The 21,932-nt window shown below is 34.6% G+C and overlaps 1 protein-coding gene across 3 annotated transcripts in view; it reads right to left on the bottom strand.

Moving 5' to 3' along the window:
• Positions 1–21,932, bottom strand: part of LOC110029082 (protease Do-like 2, chloroplastic) — a 115,718-nt gene that overhangs the window by 2,201 nt on the left and 91,585 nt on the right. For all 3 annotated transcript variants that reach the window (XM_020731205.1, XM_020731206.1, XM_020731207.1), the window contains 5 exons: positions 9,590–9,646; positions 1,249–1,352; positions 567–654; positions 121–206; positions 9–33 (listed from right to left, as the gene is read on the bottom strand). In XM_020731205.1, coding sequence (XP_020586864.1) covers positions 9–33; positions 121–206; positions 567–654; positions 1,249–1,352; positions 9,590–9,646 — 360 coding nt within the window. The remainder of the gene's footprint in view (positions 1–8; positions 34–120; positions 207–566; positions 655–1,248; positions 1,353–9,589; positions 9,647–21,932) is intronic.

Here is a 21,932-nt window from a genome sequence, read left to right as displayed (position 1 = left end):
TAACTTACCCCTATGGAATCTTCACACTCCTCCCTGTATTTAGTTCAGCTATTACAACTCAAACTGTCTAAAACTGCTCATGTATAGTAATTAGATTCATTCAGAATGGATTTAACTTACTCTATCAGAGGTTCGGAGAGTGGAGTGAATACCAGACCAGCAATAATCAGATAAGAAGGCTGCCCTCCTTCAACATTATATGGTACCTGTTTAGAAAGCGATATTAACAGAGGCATTTACATGCATAGCACAAAATTCCCATATATTTACATATCTAACAACTAAACTTTACCTTTTTACATTTATACAACCCAAATCTTTCATATCACAGAAAAAAACCCACTATTTTAACTTTAAAAAAGTGAAATACACCTTCTCAAGAATAGGTAAGGTGGCATATATGTAAAAATTGAAGTTTTGGTGTTAGATATGTAAATACATAAGAACTGAGTGGTATGTATGTAAATTTTCGTTTATAATAATAGAAAACTGCACTGTTCCATGACTTAAAAGGTTTAAACGTCCAACTCCAAATCATGCACAGACCAATAGGAGAGATTTCTTACTAAATGAACCCGAGGTTGTAGGACTGTCTTAACATCTGTATATGCACCTTCCCTGATGACTCCCAGCTCTGCGGTATCACCTGAAAATCTAAATTTGAGCATAAATAAAAAAAAAATCAGCATCAGAACTTGTAAGAGAAAATAAAAACAGCATATTGGCATAAAATTCACGCAACATTCAAGCAGATTTAAACTAATATATATATATTATATATATATATATATTGGGAGTATAAAAAGTAAAAGCGGAATGTACATACAAACCACAAAATTCTTATGTATTTAAATATCTAACACCTAAACATTCATATTTACAAGTATACCAATTAAATCTTTAACATCACATCTAAGATATGATACATTCAAGTTTAGGACCTCAAGGTGTTAATAAGTGTAAATGTCAAACTTTGGGCATTTATATGTAAATACATGAGAATTGTGTGGCATGTACGTAAATTTCTTAAAGTGAAAAACTGAACAAAATTACTCTATTACAAAAAATATTCACGTGCCAAATTTAGCTTGTAAATTATAAACCAATTCACAAATATTAAATGCATACATAATAAGCTGGCCATGGAGGATTCAAGAAAAAATATATTCGGGTAAAAAAAATTAATATAATTTTCTTTCAAAATGATAGCAGAATTTAGATAAAGAGAAAAATGAAAAGGGTTTTTACTTTTGACTTATAAGGTAGCGGAAAGCAATTCTCTCTGTAGACCGAAAAGGGACAGTTCCTTCACACCCAACTGGTACACCATCAAAGCTTACAATCACATCTCCCTGAAATTTTTGAATATGTTGATCTAATTGATAAGTGACATGTTTGGGGTCAAACCAAGATGAACGTCGAACATGATAGAAAATTTTTTAGTTGAAAACTTTACCTAATAAATAAAATTGATAATCATTTTAAACAAATGAATAATGCCAAGATGTGATCAAATGTTTTAATACCATGAAGTGTCAAAAAAGTCAGAAGAAAATCTCCTAAAATTATACCACATTTTTTGCAGATTGTGTCTAGTTTAGAAAATTGTAATTGATTGAGAAAAGTGATATTGTGATTACGTTATTTATGAAGAACAAGAACTCGAAGAAAGATATATAAAACAATATGCCCTGGGAAAATCCTACAATTATAACGAGAAACTCAATTTTAATAAATAAAGCAAATGATTCATAAGTCTAGCGTTTATAGAATTGCTAGTAAAGTTAAGACATAGTTTTTACACAATCACCTGTTTTAAAAAGAAAACAATTTATATTACTGAGTCTTAAGATTAATTGATAATAATGATGAATGATAAAACACCAATTTGTAGACATTTACATGTTATGCTTTATCTTGATACAAGTTAATACAGATTGGTTAAAAACACATGCATAATAATGTTTAATCATTTTAAATAAGTTTATAATAATGCCAAGAAGAAAAAAATCCATGAAAGGTTATAACATGTGAGATATGTTTGCAAATGATTATCTCAACATGGAGAAACGAAAGGCATGAAGAGATAAACTTCAATAGTAACTGAAAGCACAATTTTGACTCTTTATTCAAAAACGTTGGTATGTTGCAATCTGAGCTTGAATTGAGAGGTTATTGATAAATAATTAGCTGACAAACTAGGTAATGACCTAATGATATGAACATGCTAAAGTCCATAGAGACATTATATAACTCTGCAGACTATGAATAGTAAAAGAATAACAAAAAAAATGAAAGAAAAAGTTATTTCAAAACAGCAATTGACGATTTTAATGCATTAAATGTTGATTTTTGAAAGATGCATTTTATCCATTTGCATATAAACATAACTGCGATTAGCTTTTATTTATGTAATAATAAAAATTCGTCCTGCTTTAAATTTGATGGACTAGATTAGTCCTATTTATAATAACTAATGCTCATGTTAGTTAAAAAAGTCAGCATGCATATTGATATGAAGTTATTTCAAAACAGCAATTGACGATTTTAATGCATTAAATGTTGATTTTTGAAAGATGCATTTTATCCATTTGCATATAAACATAACTGCGATTAGCTTTTATTTATGTAATAATAAAAATTCGTCCTGCTTTAAATTTGATGGACTAGATTAGTCCTATTTATAATAACTAATGCTCATGTTAGTTAAAAAAGTCAGCATGCATATTGATATGAATAAAGATGTGCAATATTCCAACACGTTAATTCATGTTATTGCTTATTTTATGACGAAATAACATTTGGGAAAGATATTTTTGTCGTGTTGTGCAGGTTTCAGGATACAAGTCACTTGGAGGAGAAAAAGATGTAAAATGGGAGCAAAAAGAGGAAAAAAAAAACTGGTGCACCCACGCTAATGATGCCAAAAGGGAGCACACCCCCGCCTAGTCCAAGAGCACCCGTGCCAGGACCAAATCCAGGACAGCCGCAAGACGGAACGGGCAGCATACCCTCGCCCCCGCTCCTCATAGGCAGGTATAGGATCGGTGCATTCGCCATGTACCTGGCGCACCGGCGCCTGCTGCAGAAATGGATAGCACACCTGTACCGCCTTCGCAACGCACCAACACTGAACCCATTGTAGGCACAACGCACCTCGCCACACACGGGCACGGGCATGCCCAATACACAGATTACAAATTTGAAAAGATTAAGCCTTGGCTGTAAATACATGTCTTGAACTGATGGGAGACATCTTTGGACGGATTAACGTTAGGTTTTCTGGGAGAAGAGAGTTTCTTTGAGTGCCCTAGAGATTTCTCTTCCTCCCAGAAGGGAGAAGCCCTGAGGGTAATGTCTTTGTTTTTTCTTGCTGCTTTGAGAGGGATTTATAAGCGAGGGTTTGTTGCATGTTCATTGTAAGGCGAGGGCCACTGCTATGGTGGAGAGGAAAACTGGTCGTAAGTTGTATTTTCATTTATGTATTGGTTTTCAATGCTTTCAATGACTTGTTTTTGATTTTTCGCTTGCATGTCTTGTAGCTAAATTTCTTTTGTGCATTTGTGATATTAGGATATTTGTTTTTCGTGGTTTTTCTGCATGTGACTTCCACGTAACATTTTTAGTCTTTTATTGTATGCAAGTTATTGGGTTAAATTTTTAAACATCCTTTAGTCCTAATATGGCCCGTTAGGAAGTTAAAACTATTTGTGATCTAGGACTTCTACCCGTTGCCTAATAGAACGAATAAGTTAACTCACAAAAACTTAGTGAAAACATTTTGTCTTTAGAGTTTTGTAACCTAAATAAGAGATTTGAAGAATCCTAAAAAACACTACATGGTCAAGGGTTAGCATAACTGTAATATCATTTCTGATTCTTCTTATGACCTAAGCATAAGCTAAAAAGAACTATTATCACTAGTTGACAAATATCATGTAGAAGAATCAATAAAAAACTACAAAAAACACACTCCAGTTGAATCATGTAATATTTTCCTAAAAATTCACATCTTCTCTGCTCATGAAAAACCTTTAACCCTCTATTTGAGGCTACTCCTATGGGTGGATATATAGGCTTAACTCTCCCTAACCTCATTAGAGGTCACCGCTAAATGAAAAGCAGATGCTTCCTCAATCATCGTCTAACAAAACTAATCCACAATGGCTTGCTCTTCAGGGTCCAATTCCTCTGATTCTAATGATTGGCTATTGACAACCCCTACCACTACTTCTACACTCTGGCATTGATCAATCCTAGAGGCCTGGGAAAACTTTATTGATTTTAACACATCCAATTTAACCTCCGATCATTCACTCTCGAAGTTAATTTCCAATTCTGAACATCAATCATTTCCCCTCTTATGGCTAAGAATGGTCGCCCAAGAATCATGTGTATTTCCTTGTCCTCCTCCATGTAGAGTATCACAAAATCGTTTGAGAATATGAATTTCTCCGCCTTAAGCAATACATCCTCTATTATTCTTTTTGGTAAGGTCAAGGCTTGGTTCGCTAATTGAATATGAAAGACAACATGAGATTTATGTTGGCTCAGAAGTTATATAGAGCTTTCCTGACAAACTTCTTTCTTATGTCACAATGGATGGTAAAGCTACCCATGTCTTTCAATTTGCTAGGCAACTTCCTCTGCAGGATGACACTACACTCCTCTGTCAAGGCAAGTGTCTCATCGGCTCTTGACTTAACCTTCTTATCCAAGACACCTTCACAAACCAACATAACTCAACATCCATTCTAGGGCTTTAACATAAGACTCATTGTTGGTGAGTTTATTAAAAACTTCTAAATACTCAGACATCTGTTGGTCATTAGGTTTCTGGAGTCATTGGGGGAAGGGTAGTGGTGGTTTCTCATCGGCTCTTGTCTTAACCTTCTTATCCAAGACAACCTTCACAAGCCCACATAACTTAGCATCCATTCTAGGGCATTAGCATAAGACACATTGTTGGTGAGTTTATTAAAAACATCTAAATACTCAGACATCAGTTGGTCCTTCTTAGGTTTCTGGAGTCATTGGGGAAAGGGTGGTGGTGGTCTCTCATATTCTATCCTATGATGTGAGGTAGATTTTCTCAAGTTAGGCTCAACACATTTGCTCTCACTCCTATGGTTTTCATCCCCCTCCACCACTCTCACTCTAATGGCCTTACACTGCTTGGGGTTCTGATCTTTTGGATTTACTTCAATGTTACAAAGAAGCGTCCATTAGGTCAATTATCATTAAAATTTGCCAGTTGTCCTCAAATGGCTACATCTTGGCTCTGCATTTAGTTTCCTAGTTATAACCAAATCTCTTCTAAAGAAGATTTTTTATCCTTAAACTGGGTATTTTAACTGAATCTGAGGGCTTAGTTTGGTCTCAAGTTTGGGTTCCCTTGATAGCTCTAATTACCTACAGAGGGATTTGCTTGTTGTACCCCCACTGTTGGTTTTCTACCACTTGATTGTTATTATTACACCGAAATGTGGGGTGGCTCTTCCATCCCAGGTTGTAGGAATTGGAGTAAGAGTTGTGGAGTTGCTTTCCTACGACATTTATTGTCTCTAAAGCCAACATGTTAGGATCTCCTGCTAGCCCAAACATCATACCCTCAATTGGTAGGGATCCTTGCAATGAAATCACCCCAAAACTACTTGTGCAGCTAGGATGGACATAATGTCAGTATCGTGCACACTAGCTACCTTATGGGGGTGACTCTCTCAGAAGGTCATTGAAAGTTATTGGTGGTTATTTCCTCTATCAAATCATATGCCTCCTCAAAAGGTTTGAACATCAGGGATCCTCTAGTTGCAGTATCTATAATGGACCTTAATGAACTTACCAATCAATTATAAAAAATTTGGATAATTAGCCAGTAGGGCAAGACATGATGTGAACACCTCCTAAGCAACCCATTAAATCTCTCTTAAGCCTCATAAATTGAATCTTCATCTATCTGATTAAATAAGACGCCATTCCTAACTTTGACAGTCATATATGGAAGAATGTATTTGGCCATGAACTTGTGTAAGGTAATTCAAACTGGTATTGGATATTGGGGCTAGGGAGTTCAACCACACCTCGACTTTGTCCCTCAAATAAAAAGAAAAAGGCCTTAGTCTAACGATATCACTGAGGTCACCATTATACCTGAACGTGACGGTTCTAGGAAGTTTGTTGGGTGAAGGCTAGGGTCTTTCGCAAGTGATCTCCCAAACTGGTTAGTTTGTACTATTTGGATATTGGCTGGTCTAAGCTCAAAGGTGTTGGCTTCTACAACATGGTAGTTTATGCTCTGTAAGTGTGCTCTTCTAAGTCGTCTAAAGGTCTGCTTAATCTCAGGGTCAACTGGTGCAAGGTCGGCTTCAGCAATCCTATGCATACACTAAGGTAAGTGAACAAGTGATCTTAATCTAAAGATGCACAACAACACTCTCAACAAGCAAGAAAATAAATAACAAAAAAGAAAACATAGAAAAATATTTTTTGCTTTTTTGGTTTTCTTATTTTTTTTACTTTTTAGCTTTTTATCGCCTGCAATAAAAACATAAAAAACAATAATGCAAGCGTCATATATTAAAAAGGAAAAAAACAAAAAAATAGAAAATGCCAAACCTATAATTTAAGCGATTCAACTACAGTTTTCCTAAATTCAAAATATTTCTTACCGCCTTCTGCGACAATGATGTTAAAATCTTGATGGTTGAAAAGTTACTGTGAGGAAAGTGGACAAATAAGCGAGTATACGTGTCAAGTAATATGCTATTTTACGAATATACGTGTATATATCATGAGAAAAGGGTAAAGATCAATTTTGTTAGGTGAATCTCTAGTTACTAACTCACGAGACCAAGTTTGACGTGATCACAACTGCAAGATCCAAATCCTAAAATCTTAAGCGAATCATAAAAAAAAAAAAAACAAAAACAAAATCAAGAAACACCGGAGGAACTACATTGAAGTTTTTCAGAGGATAAAAGGCTCGAGCTTCAGTGAATCAGGTGTAGTGTATTTTTGTGGTTTTCCAAGTGATTCCCTTGCGTGATAATTGTCGACCAAGAAGAATAATTCTTCTTAGCTTACGTTTAGGTCATAAAAAAAAAACCAGAAATCATATTGTAGTTAAGTTGTGTTTAACCAAGCAACGTTTCTCAATATTATTCAGATTTCCGACCTAGGTTCAAAAACCCTAATGACAGTTTGTCTATAAGTTTTTTTGTGGGCAAACTTAGTCAATCCACTCGGCAATGGGCAAAAGTCCTACATCACGAAAAGTTTTAACTTCTTAGTAGTCAAGATTATGAGTAAATAAAATTTACAAAATTAACACAACAACTTGCACTTGCATATAGTAAGGGTCAATTTGAGATCACTTTCTATTTTCTAGTGTTTGATTTTTATTCTTTTTTTTTTTTTTTTTTAAACGGATTTGCTATTGTTATGATTTATATGTTTTTAAAAATAAAAAATAAAAAACATATTTGATTGGATTCTTTTTATATTTTTAAGGAAAAACTGTATTTTTTATGAAACGTTCTCTGTCATCCATGACGTATTCGACGTCTTCCTTGCTCCACCCTACGCGAAGCATTACTTGTGGGTGGGCGGCGGCGGTGGCGGCAATGAGCGGTAAGCGGAGCGGCACGGGTACGTATCGGTGGCCGAGGAGGGTGGGCGGCCAGCGCGCGGCGGTCGGGGTAGGCGGCTGGACTTACTGTTTTTGATGTTTTAAAAACAGATAAAAACATTTTTTTTTCTGTTTTGAGTACTTTAAAAACAGTAGTGTTCTTTCAAAATATTAAAAACAGAAATAAAACAAAAAACAGATAAACAAACACTATTTTTTTTTGTTTATTTCTTATTTTTAGTTTTCAAAAATAAAAAAACAAAAACAAAAAAATTTAATCCAAACAGCTCCTAAAAGCGTAGAAAATGTTACAGGCAATCTACGGAGGAAAATCATGAAAAATAGCTATCATAACATCACAAATACACGAAGGAAATTTAGTTACGAGATATGCGAGAGAAAAATAAAAAACGGGTCATTGCAATTGTTGAAAATCAATACAGAGATGAAAGTAAAACTTACAACCAATCTTTATCTTCACTACAACAGTGATCCTCGCCTTAAAATGAACACACTCCAATAATAATCTCACTCACATTAGCTACAATACCTCTCTTACAAATCCCTCTCAAAAACAGCAAGAAAACATACAGAAATCACCCTAAGGGCTTCTCCCTTCAAGGAACAAGAGAATTACTTTGCTCATCTATTACAAGTAATAGGTAAGTTTGAATCATCTATGACAATTGCTTATCCCTTCAAAATTTTAGCACATCAGATATTAGATTGATTAATTTCTAATAAAGGTAAAAGAGCATACAGGTCAATAATCAAGTTAGATACTTTGATCTTATCTTAAAGTTTTAAGTGTGGAAGTTTTGAATATAATAAACAAGAAGAATGCATATGGTGTAAATTAAAAACTACTTCTTGTGCATAATAAATTTTCATAGGAGCTATGTGCAGTTATGTCGATGATTTAAATTGTGAATGTTTTGGTATTAATAAATCTAATGAATCTATTTGAATGATTATAAAAGTGGTGTTGTATTCTGTGACAATTTAAATCGACTTACATTTTAATCATTCAATCCACTATGAAAGATATTCATGAAAAATGTGTCTAAATGAATTTTCCGCCTCTTTTATGTCTTATACTTGACTGAGAGGGGTCAAAATAGGGCATGATGGAAAAAATGCATTAATTGATACAAGATATTTATAGCTTAGAGTTTTCTCTACTACAAATCTACGATGGAATGTACAAAAACCACAAAAGGATCAAATATACAATCCAACATTTCTTAATTTTGGTAAATTTAAACACTTAAATATTGCTTCAACTAATAATCTAAAATATTTCAAATTAAAGCTATGCAAAAAATATAATATCAAATTAAAATTATATAGCAATTAAGATTCAGACTGTTAAGAAGAAATTTTGAATTTTCAAGTACTAATAACAGTTTATTGTCGGCAGTTTTATTGTCATATAGATTAAAATTTGAATGCTATAATGTAGGTATTAATGCTTATCAAACGCTTATGTGATTGACCAGTCTCCAAAATATCATTGAGGTAAACTATGAATTAATTTACCTTAGAAAGTACATTACCGAGTACTTTGCATGTGAAACATTAAGATTTCAGAATATTTTCATCACAATTATTATTCCATGCGTGCTACTTAAATTTGTAAACCTCATCAGAGAAACATATGGTCCTTAATTTGATTCAGATTCATGCTGCGCACATACACCATTACTAATTATACCCATTTATCTTTTTTCTCGTTTTGGTTTTCTCATTTGACCTTAAGGAAAAAAAAAACATTTAATACTAAATGCAGAGTAATCAATAGACAGGTGAACAGATTGAAATCATGAAGTGAAAGCAATGAAAATATAGATGCTTTTAATGTTATAATTTAATACTGGGAAAATAAAAGGAAAACAAGCATCAAAATAAACAAAATGACCAAAAAATTAAAACCATAATATGTGAGACTGCATCGAGAAGTACCTCTTTGAGAAAACCATGTGCTGGTGAGGTGGGTTCAACTATACGAACCAAAACACCCTTGACAATAGAAGCATGCAGAAAATGAAAACCCTATATTAGGCTATACATGTTTTACTGGATGAAAAATATGTAGAGAAGGAAAAACATTCCAAATATGTTTTTTCATCGACTGCAAAAGATAGCCAAAACAAAATGAAATAAAGTTCCATGCTATAAGTTTAATCAAGTATAAACTAGCATAGTAAAACTATGACAAAACCACATCCACAATTATTTCTAGTGTCAATGTTTGAATATCATATATTCTACAAAAATGGGCAAGCAAATCAGAAATAATAGATATTGTTGCAGAAAAAACAAATCTATTCTTACAACCACAAAATAAGGAAACTCCATTAATCTTCACATTTGAATAATTCAAAGCTTAAAAAAGCACTTTTTACCACGCTCAAAGAAGCTTCAAGAATATGCATGTGTATTGCTGCAAACTAGAATTTTTCCCACGGGAAACAATGTAAAATGATTAACCAAATGAAAATTACTTTCTCAAGCGGAGAAATACTACTCATTCAGGTATATGCAAGTAATTTTAGCACAGTATATTGGCTATACACACTTTAAATGCGTAGTGTTGAAGCCTCCTCAGAGATGAACAAATATTGTTTTCAGCTATCTGAGCATCCACAATTGTTTATTAGTCACATACTATTTCAACAGCCTCAACAAATATATTGTAAGCGATATAGCATGGAGAAAAGAAAACATGCACATCCCTAAAAAAAGCGTGCAATAATGAGTGTGCTCTCAAAAAAAAAAAAAAATGAACCCAAATCAAATTTAGTCAAACTGCATGCTAAATTGAACAAAATGTGCCATAAATTATCTCGGACGCATTTCAAGAAACCTGCCACTAAACCACGTGCCAAACCAAAAAAACATGCATGCTAAAGAGCATACAAAGCATCCCGATGGAAAACACACAAAGCGATACATGAAAAATATATACAAAAGCCTCAAATGTAAAATTACATACATAATTCGACATAAATGGCTTCACGAACAAGCACCCCCCAAAAAAAAAAATCATAACTCATAGTTCTATACACACTCATCGGAAAAGATGATCTAAAATCAAAACATTTCAACCACTTTAAAAAGCATGCTAGCTCATCATATGATTTAGGATGCATCTGTTTCGACTTTTCAGCCCGCTTTAAAATTGACTTCTCGAATAATGTGTTTGATTCGCGCTTCCCACATATTGCGTTACAAACTGTAGCACGGTGTTCATGTATTCACAGTCATTCTCAGACCGTAGATTTTAATACAAGCGGAGAACTGAGTTTCAATATATGCTAAAAAGGTTTGAAATACAGTAAATATTTCTGATTTGGAACGCAAAAAATAAATCAAAGTAAATTGAATGTAATCATCAATAAATGCCACGAAATATATATTGAGCATGTGAAATAACTGGTGCAATTCCCCAAACATCACTACGAATAATGTCAAAACATTTATTGGCACGATTGTCTAAAATAGGAAAAGGTAATGTCTTAATTTTTTCAAGTTTACAAACAGAACAGTCTAACTACTAAACTCTTATCTGTAGAATAAAAAACATCACTTTTAAGTAAATGCTTAAACACCATGTTATTTGAATGACCTAGTCAGGAAATTATCAACAACTGAAGAAGCTAATGACATATTTCAAGAAACAGGAAATTGTAATGGAAACAGTTTGCCAACTTTAGGCCCCTTCGCTATCACCTTCCTCAAGACCTTATCCTGCACAATACAACCATCACGAGACTAATGTGTGTCATAATTATTATCCACAACTTGACCAATAGAAAGTAAGTTAGTAGATAATTTAGGAGAAACTGAGACATGTCTGAAAGAGAAGTTAATATAACCAACTGTCATAATTGGATATTTCCATCAGCAACTAACTTGAATATGTTGAGTACCAGTGTACGACCGTTGGTTATACAATACATTAGTTGTGTTAGTCATATGATTTGTGGCGCCTGAATCAACAAACCAAAGGAAGGAACAAAAGTAATAGTTTTACCTTTTCCTTGAAAGCCGAGAGCAGAAAAAATAGAGAGAATCATCTGTTGAACCATATCTGGTGTGACAACTAATTGATTATTGTCAGCAGCTGTGGATGTCGAGCTAGGACTGTGAGTGTCGGACACAGTGTCATTAGTGCTTGTGGTTTGCAGTTTTGGGGTCGTGTAGGACACTCCGGGGGCCGTGCAGGGCACTCCGTAATAATGGCCCTTATCTTTGCAATAAGAACAACACTTATTTTTACAATTTCGTGCAATATGACCAAATTTCTTACAGTTGTAGCACTGCACTGGTCCATTCCATTTGGTCCGAACAGCATATGTCATATTAATTATTTCTGATGATCCACCTGTTGATGATCCACCTGTTGTACTACCTGTTGTACTAATAGCAGCTTGTGTTGTCAATCTTTGTTCTTCGCGCAGTAATTCACCAAAATAGATATACAAACAAGGAACCGGATCTCTGTTCAGCAACCCAACCCGAGCAATTTCAAATTCAGGTCTGCGCTTCATTAAAAACTGATCACGTCGACTTTCTTTATGAATAGACTGAATATTAGCTAAATTCTCTTTTGACACCTTAACATAGATAATATCAGTATATTCGCTCCATAAATTTACAAAACCAGAATAATATTGTCCAATTAAAAGATTACCCTGAATATAATTACTCATATCAAGTTCTTAAAGTATTTCGCAGTATTCTCTTGATTGTAAACGCACTTCAAGTATTCCCATATTTCTTTAGTCGTGCCAAAGGATGGTAGATTGTTCACCATATGAGCCTCAATAAATCCCAAGATCCAACAAACAATCCGAGCATCATTTGCTTCCCATTGACAAAGACCTTTTGCTCAGTAGGAGCTGGATAAGACTCATAAATATGGTCTCAAAGCTCCTTCCCTTTTAAGAACATTCTGAGAAGAAATTCTCATGTGGCATAATTCTTTCTCATAAATTTGATAGCAAAGATTTCAAAAGACATCCTAAATAAAATTGTCGTTCACAAATTGATTAAGAAGGTCGTTGATCGAAATCAACCAAAAATCAAAGAAAGCCAGGATATCCAAAAAAAATTCAAATCCTTGATCTAAATCAACCTACAATATTCAAAAAATCGGACACTGCCTTAAATTAGGAGAGAGTTTAAAGCCGAAGCTGAAGCCAACAAACCTTGAGTGCGACGATCTAGGAAGTATATTGGTGTTGAAATACGCCGACTATACTGAAGTCGAAGATACAATCGATGCTACCGAAGTAGAAGCAAAAGCGGGCAAAGTGAACGAGAACAGACGTGGTCAAGGCAATTGAAGCGGACGAAGAGATCGAGTGAAGCAGACGAGCGTTTCACAGGACGAGCAGAGCAGACAGGCGGAGAGGCGAAGCAGTCGAGCTCTTCAGGCAAAGCAGATGATGGTTTAGACGAACCAGAAGAGCAATCTGGCGAGACTCAAAGATTTGCAGTTGAACGATTGCAATCTTAAAAACTCTAAAGATTCAGACCCTAAATATTCGAGTGGCTCTAATACCATGTCAATATTTTGAGCAAATAGGCTAAATGTCTTTTCCTTTGCTTTCATTCCAATAAATAACAGTTTGTACAATCTACTTTAGATACATAATAAAGTGCTCAATCTAATTTCAGTAGCTTAATAATATATATTTCTAATTAAAATATTTAGCTAGAAGAAAAGAATTCGTGCAAATATAATATTTCCTTCTTTGCAGCATTGAAAAGAAGAAAAATCTTTATTCTATCTGATTTTATTTACTCCTTATTGAATTAGAAATTAGAAAAATCTTTTTTCTATGCACCGTATCTTAGCTTTATAGTCTTGACCAAGGTTTCTCGTTTTTACCAAAGGAGCAATAGAGTTTGTATTTGGGAAGTGACATCATTCTAGAAATTTTAGAAGGTGTGAAGAGCACGAGAAAGAGATAGGTAAGTTGTAGGATGCGTAACAAAAGCGGTAGGAATGATGTAGACTGAAATCCGACGTAAACGGCAGCTGGAAAGATAGCCTGACCGTGGAAACCAGCAGTTTTCTGCTGTCAACAGCAATTAGCAGCAGGTTCAACAACAAAGCTGGCCTTCGAACATCCAGCTAAGATCACCACCTCAATCCGATCAGGTTACACACACACAATCTGAGAGAATATAAGGGCACAACGCTCCAATAGAGAAAAAAACATGGAGAAAACATCTCCAAATAACATAAAACCAAACAAAAGTCTTCCAAAACCAGGTTCTAAGACGCCTACTTATACTAGGCAATAATTAAACCATAATTCTAGTTAGACTAATGTAGAAAATAAAATACTGCAAAAACTTTCCTGAATCTCATTCACATCTTTGTACAAGAGAAAGGATATATATATAGAACTCCCAGAGACATTAAAAAATAGGAATAAATAAAAAAATGATGGAAAAATAATTAGGTGTTAGCGATCCTATAGGAAAGCACACGGATTACAATTTGAGGGTCATAGAGAAATATATCCAATGATATATAGCCACAATCCATGTGCTTTCGATTCTTTGTTATCTGAGAGTCACAAGTAAATAAGTCTCACAGCACAAAATCTCGATCCATGTTCACTTCTCTACTATGATTGGAGCAAAATTTCAACACTTGCTCTCAAAATGGATGGCACAGATCTACCAATCAAAATTTTCTTATGATATTTTAAATGTTGGGTTGCAAAGACCTTTGGTGAATATTAGCAATAGAGTTTCTATAGACACATATGTAGTGCAAATCAAACCGCTTTCCAATTTTTCTTTTATAAAGTGCATATCAACCCCAACATGCTTAGTATGATCATGTTGTACATAATTATTTGCAATATTGATGACCGATTTATTATCACAATATATTTACATAGACCTTTCAACTTAAATTTTAAATGATCTAATATAATCTTAACCCATAGAAGCGCACACATCCTTTGCACAATGACTCTAAACTTGGCTTTAACATTTGATTTTGAAATCACAAGTTGTTATTTACTTCTCCAAGTTCTGAGATTTTCTTCAAAAACCATGTAATACCCTGAAGTACAGCTTTTATCCATCATTGATCTAATATAGATTGTGTTTGTGTATTCTTCGGCTTATAGAGCATCACATTTTTATATAAAATTCATTTTCTTGGGCTTGATTTGAGATATGAGTATTCTATAACTGACTAACTAGATTTACTGCAAATACAATGTCAGGATGAGTGTGAGATCTCGTATCTATATTAACGCCTTCATCAAGGCCCAGTTTTTGTCCTAGTTCAGTTGGAGTTTCACACGATTTGCACTCCATCACCTTAGTTTCTTTTGAAAGATCCATAACATATTTCTATTGGGAGAAAAATATTCCCTATTTAAATTCATCCACTTCTATTCCAAGAAGTATTTGAATTTTCTTAATTCTTTAATTTAAAATGCTTGAGCAAGCCTCTTTCTAAGAGTTTCTGGTTCTCGATTGTCATGTCCTCTAACAATCATATAATCACTATACACAATAAAAATTGAGATATTACCATAAATAGTGCTTTATGTAGAGAATAGAGTCTTATTGACTCTGTTTATATCCAGCTCCTATAGTCTTTGCAAATGCACCAAATCAAGACCTTGGTGATTATTTACTCCATAAAGGGTCATTTTCAATATGTATACCTGATTTCTAGTGGTGGATCCATATAGATGTCTTCTTCAATATCATAATGTAAGAAAGTATTTATTTACATCATATTGTTGTATAGATCACCCATAATATGTGCTAGGGATATCATAATGCGAATAATATTCATTTTTTTGCAAGAAGGGTAAAATTTTCTTGATAATCAATCTCATATGATTGAATATATCTTTCTACCATCAATCTTTTTTTTACCTTTCTAAGCTCTCATATGTATTGTATTTCAATGTGAAAATCCAACTTTCTTCTTTCGTTTTGATAATTTAGTGATCTCCCATGTATGATTTTTTTTCTAATGCATACATCTCTTCTCTCATGGTTTCTTTTCAATTGTAATTTACAAGTGCCACAAAAAGAATTTGTGGAATGAAAATATGATCACTGTTGTGTTTGCTTTTGCTCGAACTAGAGAATAAGGTTAAATGAAAAACCCTTACATTAAAGAATAAGAATAAGGTTGGAAGGAACACCCTAACACTGTTTTGGTATCATGTAAACAGAAAAATAATGGAAAATTTTATCAAAAATCTCATTAACGTCTTTTTACAAGAGAGGATGATATCGTTTTAGGGCTCCTAAAAAGTATATTGGCACACAAGAAAGGGGTAGGTAAGCAGGAGGGATGTATGTCGGTTGAAATCTAGCATGAACGGCAGGATGACAACAAATCAGAAGAGGAAAACGACTGTTTTCTGTTGTTAAACAACAATAGGCAGCAATTTGGATAATGAAGAGGGACTTCGAATGTCTGGGAGAGAATGCTCTGATCTTATCAGATTACAGTCACACCAACTAAAATAATTCCAAAGATACAACACTCAGAGAGAGAAAACCTAGAGAAAATATCTACAAACAGTATAACAATAGCCAAAAGTTCTCAGAATAGAAAATTATAGTATATATATAGTCTCATGCCTGAAAGAAACCAAATCATAAGAAAACAAATAGGAAATAAGCTAGATAAGGCAACAACCACTGCTCAATTAAAGAATTTTCTATTTCAGCCTGAAAAGAGGCGGAATACTGCCCTTTGCCCTTACAGGATTGTGGAAATTCCATGCAAAGCTCTATATCGAGATGATATTCAATCTCGGTTTGCCAATATCGTGTCGTGGGATCAATAATGTGTTCCGTAATCACGGAGTCCTGTGAACGTGTTATCACGGAATGCGATAGTCATGAGAGTCCCGTGTCATTCTTCCAAGATAGGAGAGGCTTTGCCTTCTTCTATGGAGGCTTCTGGAACCGACCCTTCGAATCATAACAAAGAGATTGCCTTATTGTTTCTGAGGCAGCTACCCTGCAAAATCGATACTCACACCAGTCCATACAACTCTAAAACACATACAATATTCCAAAGACTATTCTGATAAAATAAGTAGCCATCATGTTTTAACACAATCAGAGCTAGAACTGCGCACAAAGGAATCTTCTAGCAAACTATGTTTCAAGCCATTAAATATACAATATGCTTCTCCCACTACTTGTACTCGGCTAGGCCTATCTAATAAACAAGCATGTCTGAATAAACTTTGGAATGAAATATGTGACATGTTGGACCACTCTTAGCGGCAGCCACCCAGAAGGTAAACAATTAGTCATGATATTTAGCAATTTCTTTATCAGGGATTGTCCCTTTTTAGGTATCAACTCCTTGGACTCGTTATGTTCTATGACAACAAATGTTAATCGATGTTAATCAAGTTGTTATCTCGCTTAGGCTCAACTCGACTCGGAGCACTAACATCTCTTCCTCTTCAGCTGGAAGTTGAGACTCCTTTCTAACATATTCATTCTCTTTCATGTCATTACCCATTTCTTCAACTACTCTGTGCCCAACGAAAGAGATCACCTTCTTGTTTGGACAATTAGACATCATGTGGCCAAAATCGTGACACTCGAAGCATTTACTAGCAGGAAGAATGGATCTAGGAGTACAAACGGTCTTCGCCGTTTCTCCACATTGTATGAGTTCCTCCTCTGGATGGGTAAGCTTGGCTGCTGCACTAAGCGTACCCTTGCTACCATATCTAATGGCTAAACTCTATTTGAAGGTTGGTGTGGATCTGATATTGTGTGTTCTCTCCATCTTAAAGGTTAAGATCTGAATTTTCTGTAATGTTCAATAAAGTCACAACCATACCACATTGCCAATACATGATCTCAATCTCCTCAAATATTGAAATATGTTGTTCTCCTCAAGCTCCATTAACCCACATTTCAACATAAGTTGCTCGAACTTAGTTGTGTGCTCATCTACTGAGAGATGTCATTGTTGCAGGTGATAAAGTCACAAAAATATGTTTTGTCTGTAATGAACTAGTAGGTATTTGCGCTACATCTCTCATTTCATCTTGGACCAAGAAGTGATTTTTGTTTTTCTATTCACACTATCGAAAAAGTTTCAAGTTCTCCTACCACAGATATGCACTATTCTTTAACTTAATGGAGACTAGTTTACCATTCTGTCCAAAGGGACATCCCAGCACTCAAAGACACCTTCCAATATCTAAAGTCACTCAATGAATTTGGTTGGATTCATGTGACTATCAAAATGTGATAATTCAATCTTTATTTCAATGGCTTCTTTTCTGCTATTCAATGCCAAATCGAAGTGGCTTTGGTTGTTCATCACAAGAAATTTCTCAATTGAAAGGATTCACTTCCTTCTCTCGATCCGATGAGTCACTATTGTAGCTACGGGTGACCTCACCAGATTGTCTTCTCTCAAATACAGTAAGCCTCTATTGCATTTGAAAGATTTCTCATTGCAGAGTTTTCTTAGGCTGCATTGTATCCTTTCCTCCTGATCAGACTTCCGATTGGTGTAGGGTAGCAAATTAAGGTTAGTTTGGGGCTTAGATTTTGGTGTAGGTGTGTGGTGATATTTTTGTAAAAGTAGGAAAGTTGGATTTTGAAAATTTTTGGGCCAGGGCTTGGAAGTGTGATAAGATTGATTTGGGGAAAAAATATTGGGTGAGGATGTTAGGTCCAGTTATTTCAAATTTTGGTTCGGGGCAAAGAAGATAAAACCTTAAAGATCTAGGGTTTGTCGGGCTCTGATACCATTTTAAGACTTCTAGAAGACATTTTGGCACACAAAAAAGGGGTAGGTAAGTTGTTGGATTGGTAAGGAAAGCAGGAAAAACAAATGCGGTTGAAATCCAGCGTGAAAGGCTGGATGACAGCGAATCAGAAGCGAAAAACGACTGTTATCAAATAGCAGTAGGCAATAATTTGGACGACGAAGAGAGATTCTCAATGTCCAAGAGAGATCACCACTTTGATCTAATCAGGCTACAGACACAAAACCTAAAGAAATCCATAGATACAACACTCCGTGAGATAAAATCAAGCCAAATAACATAATGATAGCAAAAAATCGTCAAAACAGAAAATTAAAGCATATAAATAGTCTCAAGCCTCAAAGAAACCAAATTAGAAAAAAAAAATAAGATAGATAAGACAACAATCCCCATTGAATTTGCCAACCAGACAATATACTCCTGTTTCGGCGTAAGACGGGGTGGAATCCCGCCCATCGCACTTACAGAATCACAGAAATCCCTGGAAAGCTTCATAGCGAGATGAAATTCAATCCTACTTCATCAGTGTTACGTTGCGGGATCGATTCCATGTCCCATAATCACGTAGCCCTGCGAACATGAAACCGAGAAATGTGATATTCGTGAGAGCTTCCATGTCAGGGGATGTATATAAACAACTCCTAGAGGCATTATAAAATAGGAAAAAATTAAAAAAAAGAAAGCGAAAGTAATTAGCTGCGGGCTATCCTGTAGGAAAGCACATGAGTTACAATTCGAGAGTCGTAGAGAAACATATCTAACAGTACAAAGCCTTAATCGTCGTGCCTTCAGTTTTTTGCTACCTAAATCTAACTGTACAAAGCCTTGATCCATGTACTTTCGGTCTACAAACAACAACAGCAACAAGCCTTTATCTCTCTAAGTGGGGTTGGCTACATGAATCTTTTTTCTCCATTGCAACTATTGAGTGTCATATTTCATTTAGTTCTAATAAATTAAGAACATTTTTTCATACCATATGCCCAAGTCTTAATAGGTGTACCTCTACTTCTCTTAACATAAGTCGAATCTAAAACATCTACTCTCTTAATAGGATTATCGGATGGTCGATGCTTAAAGTGACCAAATCATCTAAGAGGACTCTCTCTAATCATGTCTGTCACTGGAGCTACACCAACCCTATCACGAATATATTCTATCACGAATATATTCATTTTTGCATTTTGTCTCTAGATGTCAAGCCACTCATCCACCTAAGCATTCTCATCTCAACAACACTTAACTTTGTTTTGTGCTTCTCTTCTAAAGCCCAACATTCTATGCCATAAAGTATTGCTGGTCTCACCACTATCTTACAAAATTATCCTTTCCGTCAAAGCGATACTTTTCTATCAACATGATAGGCTTGATGCATTCCTCCACTTCAACCAACCAACTTGAAATCTACTAATAACATCCCCATCGATATCATCATCACTTTCAACAATAGACATGAGATATCTAAAACATTCACACCTTTTAATAATGTAATCACCCATGGCTACAACTCTGCTACTAGAGTTACTGCTACTAAAATTACATTCCATAAAAACTGATTACAAAATACATTTAAAAATTATTATAACTAACAATCAATAGAAAAACTGACTGATATATATATGTATGTATATATATATGTGTATATATATATATGTAACTTTAAGATTATCTTCAATGTATGGTCAACCCTTAAGATTCGATCAAAATTTCCCATATTCTGAAGTGTTCTCAAAAAAACATCCTAATCCTTACTCCAAAACAATACCCTCCATTTTGATAAAATTGATACAAGAGAGAAAGTGAGGTTCTTCTCTTTTATCTCCCTCTTTGCCTACTCCATAATTTTCTTTCAACAATTTTTTTTAATCTAAGGCAGTATTCTATTATTGCTGGCCACCCCCATCCACATTAACATATCCAACCTAAATTGGGACTACTCTAAGAGTGTACTCGATCCATACATTCTTGTTAAAAACTACATAAAGTGTTTACAATTTCACAAGTCATTTTATATAATTTCTAGTCATTAATTTGGGTCAACCATTTTCCTTCTTAATCCTTTCCCCTTAATTCTCTCTACTCATCATATTCTTGTATGACATATTTTGTTCTCCATTCAAAAACAACAACAGAGACAACAAGTCTTTATCCCACAAAGTGGGGTCAACTAAATGAATCCTTTTCCTCCATTGCATCCTACTGAGTGTCATATTTTCTTTTAATTCTAATAAATTAAGATCATTTTTTATACAATATGCTGAAGTCATTCTAGATCTACCTTTACCTTCTTAACATAAGTCAAATCTAAAACATCTACTCTCCTAACCAGATCATCAGGTGGTCGATGTTTAATGTGACCAAAATATCTCTGTAGACTTTCTCAATTTTTTTTCCGCCACTGAAGCCACACCAACCCTATCACGAATATATTCATTTCGCCTCTTGTCTCTACGCGTAAAGCCACTCATCCACCTATTAATGCTCATCTCGACAACACTTAACTTAATTTTATGCTTCTCTTTTAAAAGCCAACATTCTGCGCAACAGAGCATTGCAGGTCTCACCACCATTTTATAAAAATTTCAGTCTAAGCAGCATTTTTCTATCACAAAATAGGCTTGAAGCATTCCTCCAGTTCAACCAACCAACTTGAATTCTACAAATAACATCCCCATCTATATCAACATGACTATGAACGATAGATCACCCATAATTACAAATAACACTATTAAGAAAAAGAATTAATATTAAAACTAAAAGAAAAAGGGCCTCAAATTGATAAAACAGCTAAGGGGCGAGAAAACAGGATTGTAGTGGGATAGAATTTAGTCCCGCTTCTATCTCACGATTGTGAGATCACAGGATGTGAGGCGCAAGAGCTCTCGCATCAGTAAGTATAAAGGATTGTGTGGATAAAGGTCATGACTTCTTAACATTTTTTTACGTTAATCCAAAGTCACTAATGTCAATCATTACATGTTGCATATAGACAGTATTTATCAATGAGAGCTAAGCAAGCATCTTCATTGGGGTCATTAATAACAGCTTTGTTAATTACCTACAATAGAATATTTCTTGGTAAAAAGAAAATGGGATGAATATCAATACATTAATTCACATAAACCTTTAATAGACAAAGCACATAATGTGTCGAACATGCTTTATATTTATTGAGAGGCATATGTTGACCTAAATATGCATGCCATGAGGTTAGCCTTTGAATGGGTCATGGCATAGGCCAATTGACCCCAAAAAAAATTAAGCCAATTGACCCCAAAATAAAATTAAGACCAATAAATTGCGGCATATATTAAAGCCCTCTCCCATGCTCAATAACAAGGTAAGGAGAAATTCACAAAAGGAAAACGACAATACATGCTTTGACACGAGCACGCCAACATGCACATATATGGATGTGCACATGCATACGAACACCCTCTAAACATAAGTCATTTAATATATATATATATATATATATATATATATAT

This window comes from Phalaenopsis equestris, unplaced genomic scaffold (genome assembly GCF_001263595.1).
Source record: "Phalaenopsis equestris unplaced genomic scaffold, ASM126359v1 Scaffold000545, whole genome shotgun sequence".
NCBI classification, from domain to species: domain Eukaryota; kingdom Viridiplantae; phylum Streptophyta; class Magnoliopsida; order Asparagales; family Orchidaceae; genus Phalaenopsis; species Phalaenopsis equestris.
Note: the sequence above shows the minus strand (reverse complement) of the source record. Positions and strands in the feature narration are given on the sequence as shown.